This window comes from Natrix helvetica, assembly GCF_964273705.1.
Source record: "Natrix helvetica genome assembly, chromosome: 2".
NCBI lineage: Eukaryota > Metazoa > Chordata > Lepidosauria > Squamata > Natricidae > Natrix > Natrix helvetica.
This window is the reverse complement of record NC_138552.1, coordinates 218,768,198-218,786,131: the sequence shown is the minus strand read 5'-3', so window position 1 is coordinate 218,786,131 and position 17,934 is coordinate 218,768,198. Positions and strand designations below refer to the sequence as shown.

The following is a 17,934-nucleotide window of genomic DNA, read 5'->3' as shown; positions in this document are numbered from 1 at the left end:
GGAACAGTTAATATAATTTAATTAATACAATTCTTTATTTTTCTTGACAGATTTATACTTCATTGAAATCGCACATTGTAATGGTTTCATTGCTTGACTTTTTATCATCTCCATATACTTGTCAGGTCTTATTAAGAAAGCATCCAAGCCTTTCCAATGCTTGAAATGCAAATGGTTCCCTGAAAAGCTGGGGGGGGGGGAATGTTGATAGTGCTCAGAATGATTTTGTTCACTCATTGAGAATCAGATGGCAAGTTTAGCAAATTATGGTTGGTCTCACACGCTCAGCGTAAGGTGAAGACTGTATTTGGTATTTTTATCCACATATTGAGTCTTTCCCAAGGATCTGGGACAGAAAGATGTTGTTTGATGGTGTTAAAGGTATCCCGATGAAAGATGCTCTTCAATGAAAACTGCCTTTTGCAATTGATAAATGGTAATTTTTTTCAATGCCAATGGTATTCAAGTCGTGCTCCAATTCTTTGGGGATTGTACCCTATTGGTACTATCTTTACTTCCTGCTTCCATAGCCATCCTACCTCTGTTTGCAGATCTTTGTATTTTGTGATTTTCTCCAATTCTATTCTGCTGTCTCTGTTCTGTTGTATTGCAACATCCACTATTCATATTTTTTTTAAATCTTTCTTATCAACAGCTATCAATATGTTATGTGTTAGTTGCCTGCTTGAATTCCAAAGTCCCAGAGCACTTAAGAGTCTTCGCTGTCTATTACTTTGTCTGTTTTGTGGTCCTACCACTTCTTGCTTGCAGGCAAATGGTATTTCTTGCTGATATTCCAATGCATCATTGTTGCTACTTTGTCATGCTGTTGTTTGTAGTCAGTCTGTGTTCAGGCAGTGAATATTAATACTATTTTTTCTTTCTTTTGCCACAGTAATTGTACTTCTATTTCTACTTACAAATTATTATATTTTGTAATTTTTCTCTGATTCTTTCTCATCTGTTCTGCTACATCCAAGTGCTACAAAGTTCACTATCCAGACTTTGTTTTTTGTCTTTCTTAGCAACAATTATTAAGTCTGGGATGTTATGTTATTATTATTATTTCTAAAACCCAACTGAATCAGTTCTTTTCTGAAATAATGCTGTTGCATTTTAGTGGAACAGAGATAATATTGGGCGGGTTTTTTTTAATTTCCACTAGACGTGGTATGTTAAGAATTAAGTAGCTTTGGTCTTAACCCCAAGCTAGCACAGTGACTGAGTCCCTGGTTTGGGAAGGATATAAATGGTTGTATCCTTCCTTGTTCCTCTTTTGACTTCTTTGCTCCTAGTAATTCTGAGGACACATATCTCTCAAAGCAAATTCTGAGCCTGGCTAATAGAAAAAATCCCAGCTAACAAAGAAAATTTCTAAGAGGAAAAGTGACTTGGACACCTTTCAATCCCATTCCAGTCAGTGTGTCTTTGTGTTAAGATGTGCTATAATAGGATATGTATGTGTCTTTAAACAGATATTATAAAGAGGGTCTAGTTAAGAGGGTTTTTGCATATATGTATTTATACATAGATCTCAGTAGCTAAGATGCTGAGCTTGTGGATCAGAAGGTCAGCAGTTCAGCGGTTCGATTCCCTAGCACTGCATAATGGAGTGAGCTCCTGTTACTTGTCCCAGCTTCTGCCAACCTAGCAGTTCCAAAGCATGTAAAAATACAGGTAGAAAAAGAGGAACCACCTTTGGTGGGAAGGTAACAGCGTTCTGTGTGCCTTCGGCGTTTAGTCATGCCGGCCACATGACTATGGAGACGTCTTCAAACAGTGCTAGCTCTTCAGCTTTGAAAGAGAGATGAGCACTGCCCCCTAGAGTCGGGAATGACTAGCACATATGTGTAAGGGGAATCTTTACCTATTTATTTAGTAAATATAATAAATTTGTAAGTCACTGAATCCTATCTAAGATGATGCGTAACCAATTAATAAGCACGTTGTAAAATCAAATGCATGCCAAATAAACTGTGAGATTACCAAAACTACATTAAAAACCATAAATGTAGAGGCTACAGTTAAAAGAGAAAGCAGATTTTTTTAAATTAAAAAATAAAATAAAATAAAAGAGAAAGCGAGAGGAGAGGTGAACAGACAGATCTTCTGAAGTTGAATAATATTTTCATTGCAATAGTAGTATTTATGTTCTAAAGAAGGAGAAACTGCTACTTCTTCTGTTCCACTAAGAAGTACAATTTAAATGAGATACATCTTTATCCTTGCATCCTTTATTTTCATTTACCCCCCAAAAAAAATCCCACGGTGACTTAAAGAATTTGTTCCTGACTTCTTTAAGAATGGTGAGGGATTCTCTGTCATGAAACATTTTGGCATCTTTCTATTCCATCAATAATTACCTGATGCAGCAAGCGTTTTCGTTTCAAGAAGAGCTGAAAGTTGAATCTCAATGTGCCTCACTTTTTTCCTTAACGTACTGCAGAGCCTCTGATTAGTACATACCTATATGGAGAGAGGCAGCCTTGATATGGATTTCATTCATATAAAAGTATAAGGAAACACAAAGGCATGTCAGGTTGTCTTGGTTACAAGACATGTATCATTTCAATATGACAATCAAGAGGAATAGAAAATAATTGTGCAACTTTGCTGCAAATCATTTACCCCACAGTGGGTACAGCTTTCCAACATAAACAGCACTTCTACCAGCAATAGGCAAAACAAATTAAAAAAATCACAAAGAAAGCAGAGGAGCAGATATTGTGGGATCATATTTCAAACAGAAGGCCAAAACTGGCAAATCACCACAAATGTTTGAACTTTCTGCAAATATCTTGTTAACTGGCAGTATCCACTGAATGGAATGTGCTGCACTTCAGATCCAAAGTCAAAAAGGCGCTTCAGAAAAGCCATTGATGTGCTCCAAGCAATACCTTAATTCAGATGCATAATTTCCTAGAAACACATCGTTACTATGCAAGTCAGAAAGCCTTTTCAGAAGAGTCTGTCAGGTACACATATAATCCTGCTCCTATAGGCATGAATTCAAAGCACACGGCATCCCTGCTTTTTGAAAATCAAAATAAATAAAAGTCTTGAACCAGATGAACAGCTTCGCTCTATTCTTTCCTTCAAAGGCATGGTGGAACTCCTGGAATAGTGTCTCGTTCCAAGACATATTGGGCAAAGCTATGACAGCTTATAGTTGTTAAAATAGAGTCCATATTTCTCATTAGTGCAAATCTTTGTTGATCAAGAAGGCAGCTAAATTCAGATGGCCACGAGGAAGTAGTATAAAGTGCTTTTGTAGTTAAAAATAACTGAAAGTAAGTGGCTCAGTGCTTATCAGTTTGAAATTAAAATGCAGCCACCCAAAATAAGGCAAGGAGTAATATCGGAATTACAGACTTAATAGAACAAATGGCCTTTCAAAAGAAGAACAAGATTGTGGCTCTCTCTATCCCAGAGTGATATGTTCCTAATATGAGGCTTGTGACAAAGAAAATGTACTTCTGAATCGTCACCTCTTTCAATTCATGAAGGGTGGAGAACCTCAGCAGCCTGTCTCACATCAAGATGAGACCAGCAAGGAGAGAAAGTCCAAGTGCCAAAGAATGTGGGATTTCACAGGTTAAAACCAGAATCTTAGACTGGAGCTGAAATCTGGCTGACAACCATTGCAATGACCCAACAACAAGTATAATGTACTAGATCCTTCCCATTAGTATAGATGCGTAGTTCAGTGGTGGGATTCAAAAAGTTTTACATTTATTTATGTGGTTATGTGGGCGTGGCTTGGTGGGTGCGGCATGGCTTGGTGGGCATGGTGTGGCTTGGTGGGCATGGCTTGGTGGCAGGGGAAGGATACTGTAAAATCTCCATTCCCTCCCCACTCCAGGGGAAGGATACTGTAAACATTTCCTCCCCACTGCAGGGGAAGGTTACTGCAAATCCCCATTTCCTCCCAATCAGCTGGGACTCAGGAGGCAGATAATAGATGGGGGAGGGGCCAGTCAGAGGTGGTATTTACCGGTTCTCCAAACTACTCAAAATTTCCGCTACCGGTTTTCCGGAATTGGTCAGAACTTGCTGAATACCACCTCTGGCGAGGTTGCATTTTGTTATCAATTGCAGCTTACTCAATCATTTTCAAGGGAAGCCCATGTAAAACAGGTTGTAGTAATTTAAATTCAAGATCACCAAATTTGATATTCAAAAATAAGAACCTGCTAGGCTTTGCTTAAGGCAGATTGGCAGATTGGTGTACTGTAACTCACTGACTCATTAGTACTGGGGAAAATAACAGTTTGATTGTACTTACTTCAGCAGCCGTTTCCGTCATAGATATGTTAAGGGACTGTATTTTTTCTTGAAGCCTAGAAATAACAATTTAGTATTAAAACCTGACATTATTTGTTAATAATGGATTCATCAGACACATATTCAGAAGCACCACCAACTTTAGCTAAACTTATTAGAACATAACAAGTTCATTTGATTACCGGAAACCTTAAAAACATGACATTATTGACAATGTTCTTATTTTGGTCACTGCAGATCTGGCTATTTTCTGGCAGAGCAAGAGTAACAAGCAGGCCCTCCGACCATACAGATCGCAAGATTCAGAGTCAGAAGTTGATGTACCAGATGCATCTATAGCTCTGCAGCCTTCACACACATCCATAGCCACAAAGCCCCTCTCCTGTCTCTCCCCAACAAGACAGTCTTGATCATGAGCTTCTGCTGCCCCAGTAACCCAATCAGTGGTGATCAAGTTCCGGCTTCTCGGGTGATTAATGGGCTGATAGAGTTAAGACTAATTTATTTCTTGTCATTAATGTCAGCAAAAAATGGGGATGACTTTCTCGTTAGTCAGGCTGATCACATTGTCAACAGGAAAAGTCTCCCCAGTAATAAGAGTTGCGCTTTTTCTGATCAAGTGATATGACAGCCCTTTGGTTGCAGCTTGCCTACCAAGAAGGTAGCCTTGCAAGGTACTTCAAGCAAGAAGCACACCAAGAAATATTAGCTCTAGATTTATTGTAAGGTTGTGCTACTCTAACAGAACTTTGCAAGTCTCTCTCCCTTCTTGCTTCTATAATCCAAGAAGCCAATTTGGCCTAGTGGTTAAGTCACTAGGCTAGAAAATGGGAGACAATGAATTCAAATCCCACCTTAGTCATGAAAGCCAAGGTGGGTGACTTTGGCCTGGTCACACTGTCTCAGCCCAACTCACCACACAGGGTGGTGGTGGGGGGGAAACAGGAGGAGGAAAATGTGCTGGAAATGTTCATTGCCTTGAGTTATTTATAAAAATAATAAAAGAAAGAAAGAAAGAAAGAAAGAAAGAAAGAAAGAAAGAAAGAAAGAAAGAAAGAAAGAAAGAAAGAAAGAAAGAAAGAAAGAACCCTTCTGAGATGTTTGCCACACATTCCTTCTGTGGGCTCAGCTGCCTCTTGGATGACTATTGCCTAGTCTGTGGTTTTTCCTCCTGCTTCCCAAGGTCAATCCATTACCATTACAGATAGAAAATCATTTGATAACCTCTTCTGCTGTTTCAAGCTCTTTAAAGGAAAATGAGGATAAAAAGGTAATAAGAACCAAAGCTTTGGCACAGTAAGGAGCAAATATAGAAAACAGCAATTTGCTGTTCCCTGATCACAGGTTAGTGATCCTGTCCTTCCCAATTTTTCCCCAACATAGAGCCACTAAAAATCATATCAACCAACTTCTAAGTAATACTGTGGAGAAATAACAACAGGGGGAAGGAAAAGAAAGCAAAAGTGTAGGAAACATCATGTGCCTTTTTCCTCCCACCCACATTCACCGTCAATGTAGATGACCAGCCTCAGCCCAAGGGAGGGGGTCAAACACATCATCAGTTTCAAGTCCCTTCATGCCCCCAAGAAATCTAAGTGCAGACCACCTTGAATTCCATTGACTCTTATCTACCATCAAGTTGCTTGGACTGTTAGTAGTTCAGATTTTTGTAGGTATTTTAACTTGCAATAAACCTTTATATTCATTTGAACTGCCTGGATTTCCGGATTTGCTTGGCACCTGACAGACAGGCTTTTTTAGAGCTGCCCTCAAATGAAAATGATACTATTCCATGCACAAGTTCTCCTTAACCACATTTATTGAGATGAATAGAATGGGGTTATAAAGATTCCAGCAACTAAATTATTTTTAATTTAGAATTAATATATATCCCCTTAATATATGAATATATTATGATAGAGACTTTTGGATTTTGTTTTAAACCTTCCCATAATCCAGCAAAGAAACTTTCTCCATAGTGGTTACAGGGCAGCTTGTCATTAACTGTTTGTAGCAAGTCTCCTGAAATCTTTATCAATCTGGAAACCAATTCTTCCATACAGCATACTAAATAAAGCAACTATAAGCTATTGGAAAATGGGAAAAGACTGATGCAGATTGAAAAAAGGTCTGGACTTTACTTATCAAGGAACTCCAAAATGAGGATGAAGACTCTTGGCTCTACCAAAGACTTGAAATCTTTTGCCAAATGTCATTAAAAGGCATGACCTTCAAAACAGATCTAATCCAACTCCTTTGAAAGAGGACAAATTCAATACTCCAGGGGATTTCTCTTTGCTGAAAGTTACATCAATGAAAAGTATATAGCAAAATTCTATTAAGAGTGAAATGGTTTCTTTGCCCTTCAGCATCACAACATGAATCCATCAGGGCATCTAATAATTCCTTAGTGCTTGCAGTTTCTACCTGTGAATTTTCTCTGCATTTTCTTGTGTTTTAACAAGCAAACTGTTTAGCTATAATATCATTTGGTTTATTTTGTACTTTACTGGTTAAACAGCAATGAGAAAAAAGCTTATTGGATAAATTGTATCTTGTGAATAGGCAGAAAACAACCTAGCTTCAATACTGGAGTATTCATTTTTGCTACCAATTACTACTATATAACTTAAGGAATACCTTTTAAGGTATTGCTATTGTTGCTATAATAGATAAACCCTTCTCAGGTGCTGTTTAGAACAGAGGTCTTCAAACTTAGCAACTTTAAGACTTGGCTGGAGAATTCCGGGAGTTGAAGTCCATAAGTCTTAAAGTTGCCAAGTTTGGGGACCCTGGTTTAGAAGAACCATGAAGACCTAGGACTTTACCCAAGCTTTGGGCAAGCAACCATTTGATCCCTGGCTTCACTGTGCTTGCCCTCTTTTATCTTCATCTTTTATTGATTTTTATTGTAATGCCTTTCTTTGATTTTGAAAGCCACCCAGAGTCATTGAGAGTTAGACATACAAGCCTAATACATTATTAAATTAAATAATGCATTATGACGATGATGAATATCATTTTGACTCTACGAAGAGATGAAGCGAAATGTAATAAAAACATGTTTGGGTTCCTAAATTTAAGCAAGGATCTGTGAATCAGTGTGGTTTTCTAGGTACATTAGTGATAGAGATGAAAATATATTTGTATTCCATGTTTCAGACTTCAGTAATCAATACAATACAATACAATACAATAGTAGAGTTGGAAGGACCTTGGAGGTCTTCTAGTCCAACCCCCTGCCTAGGCAGGAAACCCTATACTGTTTCAGACAAATAGCTATCCAACATCTTCTTAAAGACTTCCAGTGTTGGGGCATTCACAACTTCTGGAGGCAAGCTGTTCCACTGATTAATTGTTCTAACTGTCAGGAAATTTCTCCTCAGTTCTAAGTTGCTTCTCTCCTTGATTAGTTTCCACCCATTGCTTCTTGTTCTACCCTCAGGTGCCTTGGAAAATAGTTTGACTCCCTCTTCTTTGTGGCAACCCCTGAGATATTGGAACACTGCTATCATGTCTCCCCTAGTCCTTCTTTCTCTTAAGCTAAACATACCCAGTTCCTGCAACCGTTCTTCATATGTTTTATCCTCCAGTCCCCAAATCAACTTTGTTGCTCTTCTCTGCACTCTTTCTAGAGTCTCCACATCTTTTCTACATCGTGGCGACCAGAACTGAATGCAGTATTCCAAGTGTGGCCTTACCAAGGCATTATAAAGTGGTATTAACACTTCACATGATCTTGATTCTATCCCTCTGTTGATGCAGCCTAGGACTGTAATCATTTGAGCATGTTAAAACATGTCTCTTGGGGACTTCAATGTGAAGCATTCATATTGCTCCCAGGAATATGAGCTCTGTACTCATTTGACTCCACACTTCCATCTTTGTTAGGCAATTGAAGCCACGTACTTTCTCCAGCCTTTCAGCAGGAAAATCACATAGAGTTTGCCCCTTGAAGCAATGGACTTCTGTCACTTATTGGGTGAATCTGCCCCTGCCCTAACAGAATAGGTTGCTTTGTATCTCACTAGCTCCTCTCTACTTAATTGATCAATAGAAGGAGCAGCTTAGTGGCTTAGTATCCTTTTGCAAGCACTAATGTGTTTTTTTTTCAATGCACCAAATAAAAGCACAGAATGTCAAAGAGGCATGGGGAACTAGGGGAAAACCATCTGTCATGTTCTTCTACAGGTTTCATGGATCAACTGATGTGGCATATCAAGTAACAGTGAGAACACCACTGCTGGGTTTTAAATTATTTCACCGGATTTCAAGGGTGCAAATGACAGCTTATGGAAATAGCCTTTGAATTCCCAGGACATAATCATCATGAGGCCTCTGATATGAAGTGTAAAAGGGTTCCAAATAAAATTAAAAGTGCAAATAATTGTTTGCATATCATTCTTCTAGTCAAATCAATGGGTATTATCGATTGTTATTCTATATATTCTTTTCTCTTACTCTTGTTCGGAGCTGGATGGTTTTTATTTATAAAATTTGTCCAGATCTAAATATTTGTGGCTATTAAATTGATACAGGATTTGCAGAGAATATTTTTCTTAGGTCTTGTGCATATTGTGCTGTTTGAAGATTATCGGTTCCCTATGGGAAGTATCCATGCTGGTCTAGTTATTTCACAGTGTGATAAATCAGGTATGCAAGTCATGTATCAAAGTCATTAAATCCAACTAAAAATAGAGCATCCAACAATTGAACAAACAGAGCTGGGGGGCAGGGGGCTTAAAGACACTTAATAGTGTGCCACTTGATAGAGAATGCAGTGGCTTCAAAGGAAAAGCAGAACAGTCAACATTACTGTGCTTCAACATGAATTAGCAAAAAAACAGAAATAAGTACATCTCAAGGACAAGTTAATAGAAAAGACAATGGCAAAGCTCTATTAAACCAAAGAGAGAGATGACAGCAAGCTATCAAGGAGAACAATTGCCAGAGAGCTTCTGCAGAACAAGAAAGCTACAAAAATTGAATACAGCTCTAACTAGCTGTCCTAAATGTCACCTGAATATTCCAAACATATAAATGACCAAGCAATGTTTGGATTAGAAGTATCACTGCAATTCTAGCAGCATGGAGAAGACATTCTTTTCTTGTTTGGAGCTTATTATCCTACAAAACATGAAACCTCAGCCATAAAAAATATAACTCAAAGTGTTGGAATGGGCCAAATATCATATATCCACATGCTGGTACCAAATCTACATACAATTTATGAAATTGGAATTAAAAATGAGGTTGTGGGAGGGAGCTCCAATAGAATTTCATTTTCAGGCGTTTCCAGCAGGACTACCATATTTTGTAACAGCTTTGTTCCCTATGCCATCCATCTGGTAAACTCGCAAGATTTGTTTTTCTCACCATGTACAGGTATACATCCGAACTAGACTGTGTCGTTTCTCCGTGTCTATAATATATGTGGGTATATGCATTGGAGTGGTGTGGTGGCCTAGAGGTGGAGCTCTTGCCTCACAATCAGGAAGCTGTGAGTTCGATCCTAGGTAGAAGCAGATATTTCTTTCTCTGGGCACAATGAGAATATATCTGCTGAACAAATCTTCGCAATGGCATCAGGAAGGACATCCGGCGAGTAAACACTCTGCTGGCTCCATTCAGTTGCCCAGACTCCACCCCACAAGAGATTATGGAGTCGTTAAATGATGATGATGATGATGATGTGGGTATATGCACTGTTTGTTTGCTTATATTTTTGCAATTTTATGTAGCGTGTATTGGATGTGGGGACCCTTTGAGAACTGTATGCAACAAAAATTCATTTTAATATATGCCAATTAGTATACATTTAAAGTGACAATAAAATTGCTATAAGTCTATTCTAAGTCTCTAAATCTTTGTTTGTTTATTGAATTTCTTTGTGCTCACTCTGTAACTCTGGACAGTTTTACCAGGTGCTTGGTGTGTGCAATATAATTAGGGGGAAAGTGAAGTAACAATGCCTTCCCCTATACACATAATAGATGGGCCATTTCAAAATTAAACCAAATCTTCTCAACCACAAGATTGCACAGTGCAGGAAGCCATGCTAAGATTCCACTCTCATTCCAAAGATATGGAATAATGGTTTTATGCTATAGTAAAACAGATTCTAATTGCATGTTTCTTTTTTTAAAAACCACTTTTTAAAAATGCAACTAGTCTTCTCTTAACAATAATAATTGCAATTGGAATTTCTATTGTTAAGTGATGGGATCATAAAATGTGAGGTCAAGTGACTGCATTGCTTAATTACAGCAATCCCATCATTAAGCAAGAATCAATTTCGTTAAGTGAGAATCTTCTTGAAACTTCCTGCTGGCTTCCAGCAAATAAAGTCAATGGAAAAGCCAGCAAGAAGTTTGCAAGCAGGCAGTTCACAAGCAGATCAGCAGTCAGATAAATGGCTGCTGCAATACGATGCAAACATGATGGGGTTTAAGGTGACTGCTGCCAGATGAGGGATGATATACAGGTGGCTGCCTCTTTGTGATCTCATACTCCATAGCCAGGATCCTTGGGGCGGGGGGGACGGACCATTAGAGTGCAAGCAACTTCACCATTGAATTTGCTTATACCAATAGCATTTGGATTTATATACTTCTTCACAGTGCTTTACAGCCCTCTCTAAGTGGTTTACAGAGTCAGCATATTGCTCCCAACATTGTGGGTTCTCATTTTACTGACCTAGGAAGGATACAAGGTTGAATCAATCTTGAGCTGGTCAGGATCGAACTGCTGGCAGTCGGCAGAATTAATTAATCCGCAATACTGCATTCTAACCATTGTGCCACCATGGCTTATGGAAAACTGGCAAGGAAAGGTCACAAATCGCATGACCACAGAATGCCGCAACCATCATAAATGTACGCTGGTTGCCAAGCACCCAGATCACAATGATATGACCACAGGCCTGCTGGGATGGCTGGAATTTTGAGGACCAGTTATAAGTACCACTCATTCAGCTTTGTTTTAATTTTCACTGAATGAGAGATCATTAACCAAAACCAGCTTGATGATAGAAACAGTTTCCCAGAGAGGTGGTGGGCAAGTTTTCATTCCATGGGTTCAAGAGAAGACTAGACAGACATTTATCTGGGATAATTTAATCTGGGTTACAATACTGACCAGGGGATTTGGTTTATTGGCCTAATAGGCCCTTCTAACTCTATAATTCTATTGTTCTAATAAATGAATGGTTTCATGGGGATATCAGTAAAGGAAACTCAAATCCAAATAAAACATGATATCAGTATTACTCTGATACATACAACAATTTTCTATGAACTGGGATATAAAATTAAAGACTATTTTTCTTTATATACAATTCTTCATTAAATGTAGAATAATACAATGAAAAATAAGAGGCAAAGATATAAAGCAGATTTTCATTTTAAAAAAAAACAATAATCCACAAAATGAATACCTTTTGACAGATTCTGGAAAATCCAACCTGTAAGGAATTTCATGGGAGGCCACCAAAATATCAGCCAAGGCTTTGCCAATTGTCTGCAGTTCTTTGAGTGACACCCAGCTGAGCAAAGTAGACAGTTCATAAACTTGCTCTTGAACATGACAGTCTTGTTCTTGAATTTCTATCCTTAATTGTTGATCTTTAGCTTCCAAAACAACCAGCTTTGCTCTTAGAACTTCAATTTCTTTCTGAACAGAGATGGAATATACTGTATACTGTCAACATATTTTGCAAAGCATCAGAAGGCAAGACAAGAAATAACAGATGGAAACTAATCAAGGAGACAAACAACCTAGAACTAAAGAGAAACCTTTTAACAGTGAGGACAATTAACCAGTGGGACAGCTTGCCTTGTAGGTGCTTCATCACTGGAGTTTTTTAAGAAAAGACTGGACAGCCACCAAATGAAATTGTATAGGCTCTCCTGTTTGATCAGGAGGTTGGACTAGAAGACTTCCAAGGTCCCTTCCAGCTCTATTCTGATTTATTGTATATCTTTATCAAGGAAAAAACTAATCAATTAATAATACAGAATATGTAAGAGAAACTCAAATTATTTACATATATACCTGAGTTACTATATATGACCATATTGTTGTCCTGTATGACTGGAAAGCATTTATAGGTCAGGCCAATCAATCAAATCACCCCTCTTCACCTGATGGGCAATATGTACTGAGACAAAAATCCCATAATCAAATCATGCTTTTAAAATGTCCAGATTCATCATTGAGCCTAGGTGTTCATAAATGATTCAACACCCTTTTAAAAGAGCAAAGTTTCACATTTGCTGTTTGGTTTAACACCGCTGGGTATGGTTAATGTATGCAAAATCCACTAATTTTTATAAGAGTTTCTGTGTGGCCTACATTTTTAGGACTGAATAACAGAATTATAGAATAGAATAACAAAATTGGAAGGAATGTTGGAAGTCTTCTAGTCCAACCCCCTGTACCATTTCAGAAAAATGGTAGTCCAATCTTTTCATTAAAAACCTTCAGGCTGCCTCTTATTTATTCTATAAATTACAAGATAAAGGCATGAATTCAAAATAACAACAGGCAGTTACTTTGAAAAAGGATATTGTTGATGTCAAGCCAAAACGTAAAAGTTAATTTAACTTTGCAGTTATATTCAGTATCTCAAGATGAACCACTTTTTTTTCTTGATTCAATGAATTGGCTGAAGGAATTCAATTTACACATACTGTATGCAGCCTCAGATATATGCTATTTATTCCCCTGCCTGAAAGGTTTAGTAGGAAAAGAACAGACTAACGAATGCTTCAACCTCTGTCAAGAAGATAAAAGAGGTCATCAGGACAACATCAGGTCTGCTATTTTGAGTATAAAATCAAACTTGTAGCTCAAACAGACTCATTCTCTGTACTATCAATCTGGGAATTATGTCAGAAATTCATTAGTCTTCAGATGGAAAATACATCTATAAACTCATGAGGTAAAAAAAAACCTATCTTACAGTTGAACATCTGATAATAATTAAGTGATGATAATCAGTATCAATGTCAGAAAAGGAAGAGAATGTAGGATTCTTTGACTCATGGTGATATACTGATATTTGAAGGGTCTTTGATGCTCTCTGAGCTTGGCTGTTTACTTCCCCAAACAAGGTTACCTCACAATTGCTAGTAGGGAATGTAGGGGTTTGCTCTCTATTTATATTCTAGTGGCTTGCTCTATAAATTGAGAATAAACCCCTCCCCATCAGTTCTGATGATGTTACCTAGTTTGAATAATGAAACATCTGCAAGAAAAAAACCAAACTCAGAGAATATCAAGGACCCTTTATTTCAATCCTGAACTACAAATATTCCCCTTTTTTGCTACCATGATGTTTGTTTGCTTGTTTTGTGGTTTCTTCTTTTTAAAAGAACAGAAACCCTGAAATGCCATCTATATTTCTACATCTTCATTTATTGAAACATCAGCTTATATTTTGAGTCAATTCTTCTATCTTAAACATACTGTGAATAAACTTTTAAGATACTGCTTATTTTGCCAGAAGAATAGAAACTGTGCCAGTGGTAACAATATCATTTTGGTAAGAATTTTTTCAATGTTAATGTTCAACTCATTAATTCAAGTAATTAATGAGTAACCAGAAAAGTAGATCAAATTTAACAAAAAGGACTCAAGCAAGATTCCACCCCCTTCCCATTCCCTTATATGTTTTTTTGTTATATTTCAGAATTTTAATGCCCAGCGTCATCATGAGTGAGTTGTGTGACCATATAAATGTGATTAACAAGTAAGTAAGCAAATAAATAAATACTGATTGCCATATTGATTGCATGGTTCTGTCTATCAAGCTATTAGGGAGACTTTTTAAAAAGAAGAATAGAGAGAGATTAATAAATACATTTGAAAAATAATATTGTAAGATAAAAACATATTTGCTAAAGTGAACTCTGAATATCCACATATTTTTCAAAGATTTGTATAATTCTTATGGTCCCAACTTCCCTTATTTTGTTTTTCAAGTAACAGGTGCATTTACTCTAGATTTTTGTCATATAACAACAAATATGTGCTGAGGAGTGTATTTGTTTATCTGTGAATGCAATCTTCACAATACTATCCCACAAAGTACATCATATTCTGCTTACCTGTATCCACTTCTTTTCCTCAAACAGCTGATCCCGTTTTGTACCTGGAATCTGTATCTTTTCATAGTAAGAATGACTTAATATCTTCTGATCACTTTTTTCAAAAAGATTCCTTTCCCTGTTACAACATTCATAAATATTAATGAATATACATAATGGTGTTGTTATCATTTTCCCGAATCTGGTGACTTCCAAATGTATTGGACTACAGAGATGAAAAACTCAACATATAATCCAATACATCTGTAGAATGCCGGGATAAAGTTAGGAAAGCTAAATAAACAATTATTTCTTAAAGAACTTAATAAACAATTATTTTTTTTAAATTTCTTAAAGTGAAAAGACTTAGTAGAGAAAACTCTCTATACACACAATAATACTTCATTTATTGAGCATACAAAATCAGACCAAGGTTGAACATGTTTATGTATTTTATAGTACTTCAGCAGTCAGCTGTTGTAAATTGCTTTAGCAGTTGGACAAAAGATGTCATTCCACAGATTAAAATACAATATCTAAAGGGTTGCCAGGTGGAGAAAAATGGTGAACTGACATGTCTCCAAACAGCAGAGATGATGCTAAGTTGGAAACTGGTGACTGGGTTTCATCAAAACTTCTCCGGATATGGAAAAGCCAAGAGATTGCCCATGTCTGCTCCAGAAGGCAGCTCCTTGCAAGAAATCCCCAGGGATTCATAGGAACAGAATGGAACAATCCATCATGGCCAACTTGCTGCAGCCAACTCACCACTACCAATTTGCCATGGCCAACAGGCCATGGTCAGTTTGCCATGACCAACTTGCCATGGGGACAATTCGCTGTGGCCAATTCACCCCCAATTCATTTGCTGTGAGACAATTCAACAATTTTATTTGATTATTTAAAATAACTGTCATTAAAAAAAAATGTCATTCATATTTCATTTTGTCCCTCCTTTTGCATCTTTAATGATTCTATTTCACCATGTCTTCAATGTTGTATAACTTTTGTCCTTCAGCAAGTTGTCCCATGGCAGGTTGGACATGGTGAATTGTCCTAGACCTTCATTGGGAATCTGTGGGCAATCCATGCATATGAACACTGGGAGACATGGAAGAAACAAAGCTCACAGCCCCAGCGGAGCTCGCTAAAAGATCCTGGGTTCAGCCACACACCAATGTTACAATGTACACTTTGTGTTACAAATACCTTCTGAACAGAAGCACAACTAAACCAGCTGGTGTAATGGTATATGGGAATAACATTAGGAAACAGGGATGAGGGGTGAGGGTGGGGAAGAGATGCTGCCTAGGAAACAAACAGATAAGAGAGAATATAACCCACAACTGCATAATAGGTAAAGAAAGACACTCAGAAAGGAACCTCCCTAACATCTCAGCCTGTAAAAGAGATGTTGTGACATTTGTATTATCAGACTTGCAAGATGTCTAATGTAATAATAATAAAATAGAATTAACTTATTTGATTGTGTTTCCTGTCTAGTCTACTTGGAAAGATTGATACCTGATGAGAGTTCCTTTTGCCCAGGGTGTAATTAAAATGAATTTATTTAATTTAAAAAAACCATATAAGGATTTTAAAGTAATTAAAAGCAAATCAAGATTTTACCAATCTTACCAAGATTTTGAACTATAAAAATTTAAAAGGGATAAAGGGATCAGTAAAATTTGGGAAATCGCTTACTTTAAAGTGCCTTTGAATTAATGATATAAAACATACCTTCATTGGGAAGAGAATTTTTTAAAATTTTCCAACAGAACTTATTGGGTTACTTTTTTAAACAAAGAGTTAAGGACAATTGCAAGAAAAAAAATCATAGGCTGTAAAGCTATAGACAGCTGATGGGGATCAAAGAGTTTAGGTTATAGAGAAAAGCCAGGGGGGAGTCTCTCTTTTGCTTGTCACTTTTCTGTTCTGGATTATAAATTAAAAGAGAGAAATTGTTATTTATAGGGTTATTTAAATTGAGAGAGAGAGAAAGAGAGAGGGAGGAAGGGAGGGAGGGAGGGAGAACCATTCACATAGCAAACAATAAGAATGAAACCTAAGATTCTAACAGAGGATATTGAAGAATTGGGGAATAATGTCACTGCATTTGTGAGAGTAACAGTAAATTTATTAAGAGATTTGCTTATATTTTAAGGAAGAATGGAGAAAGGAAGAAAAATGAATTAAAAATGTGGACAGAATTAGGAAAAAATAGAAATTTTAGAAAATAAAACAGAAACAATTAAAAAGGAAAAATAAATGGAAACTAAGACAGCCAAGAAGTAGAATAAGAACATCTTTGTGATGATATTAACGAAAGGACTGCTACATTCTTAACAATTTTTGGGGGGAGTGGGGCAAATAGGACAGGAGAAAGAACTGGACCAAATGAATCAAATTAATGTGAGATGTGTAAAATCAACAAATGTACCAAAAGCCACTGTGCATGTTGTGAGGAAGAAGATAAACAATCAGGCTCTACAACCACTGTTTGGGGAAAGAGAACATACATTTCTGATTCATAATCTTAAACAGAAAAGGATACCATTCCAACTGACAAGGAGTGATGAGATTAAATGGTATGTGTACCATACCATTTTCTTTGCCAAAAAAAAGCCAAATATTGACCACGGGCAAATGAATAAATGCAACTTATTCCCTTAGTAACTCCCTTGAGAACCAATATAATAATTAATGTGTCAATTTGGAATGCTTAACCTTGTATATTTATTCACCTATCGTTTAGCAATAACTTATTGCTTCTTAAATCATGGCACAATGCCATGTTGTATGTGCCAATGGTTTGTTCTTCAGAAAAAAGTAAATGTCTTTGATTAATAATATGGGTCCAGAACATTATAAAATAGCTTTAAACATGTTTAATCAATTTTGTGATATTTCTGTGTAGATGATCGATGTCCTAGTTACACAGTAAGCTACAGTTGCCTCTTTAATTGAGGAAAATCCATCATGCCAATAAATCTTTTCTCACACTAGACTATTAATTTCATTCAGTGCAGCCAGATAAATAATCTAATCATTCTTTATAAGCTGTTTGGTAGCATGATCACACTTTCTATTCTCATATATTTGGCAGAATATTTCACATCCATGTTTTTGAATATACTATCCTAAAAACCATCATACAAAGGCCTGAAAATAACAAAAATCACTCCAAATACAATTCATAATTAATCACATGATTCAACCCTTCTGCCAACAGTTGGATATATCCAGTAGTCTTTCAGGCAGAACAAGGCAAACTTGGAGATCAGGACAGAAAGCCACATGCTCTCTTGTCTGATGGGCAATGTCTAGTTTAAGCAACGGGTTCTCTGTCCAGTTGCTGGGTGGGCATGGGCATTGTGAGTGTGGCCTAGTCAGCCTCCTGCAGGTGAGGGGGCGTGTTTTTGCCTTCCCCAGGCTCTGGAGGCTTTCCTCGAGCCTCTGTGTCAGCATCTGCTTTGCTTCTTGCTTTCGGCTGCCATTGAAACAGGGAGGGGTGGGATAACATGGTATTTGGGAGGGGAAGCTTCAGCACAGGAGTGAATGA

General features: G+C 37.2%; 1 protein-coding gene across 2 annotated transcripts in view; it reads right to left on the bottom strand.

The window, feature by feature from the left end:
- DISC1 (DISC1 scaffold protein) overlaps positions 1-17,934 on the bottom strand; it is a 190,458-nt gene that overhangs the window by 137,447 nt on the left and 35,077 nt on the right. For both annotated transcript variants that reach the window (XR_014174632.1, XM_081944275.1), the window contains exons 5-8: positions 14,394-14,511; positions 11,720-11,955; positions 4,286-4,340; positions 2,364-2,466 (exon numbers count right to left, since the gene is read on the bottom strand). Coding sequence is in view for 1 of the 2 variants with exons in the window: in XM_081944275.1 (XP_081800401.1) it covers positions 2,364-2,466; positions 4,286-4,340; positions 11,720-11,955; positions 14,394-14,511 (512 nt within the window). In the remaining variant the exon portion in view is untranslated. The remainder of the gene's footprint in view (positions 1-2,363; positions 2,467-4,285; positions 4,341-11,719; positions 11,956-14,393; positions 14,512-17,934) is intronic.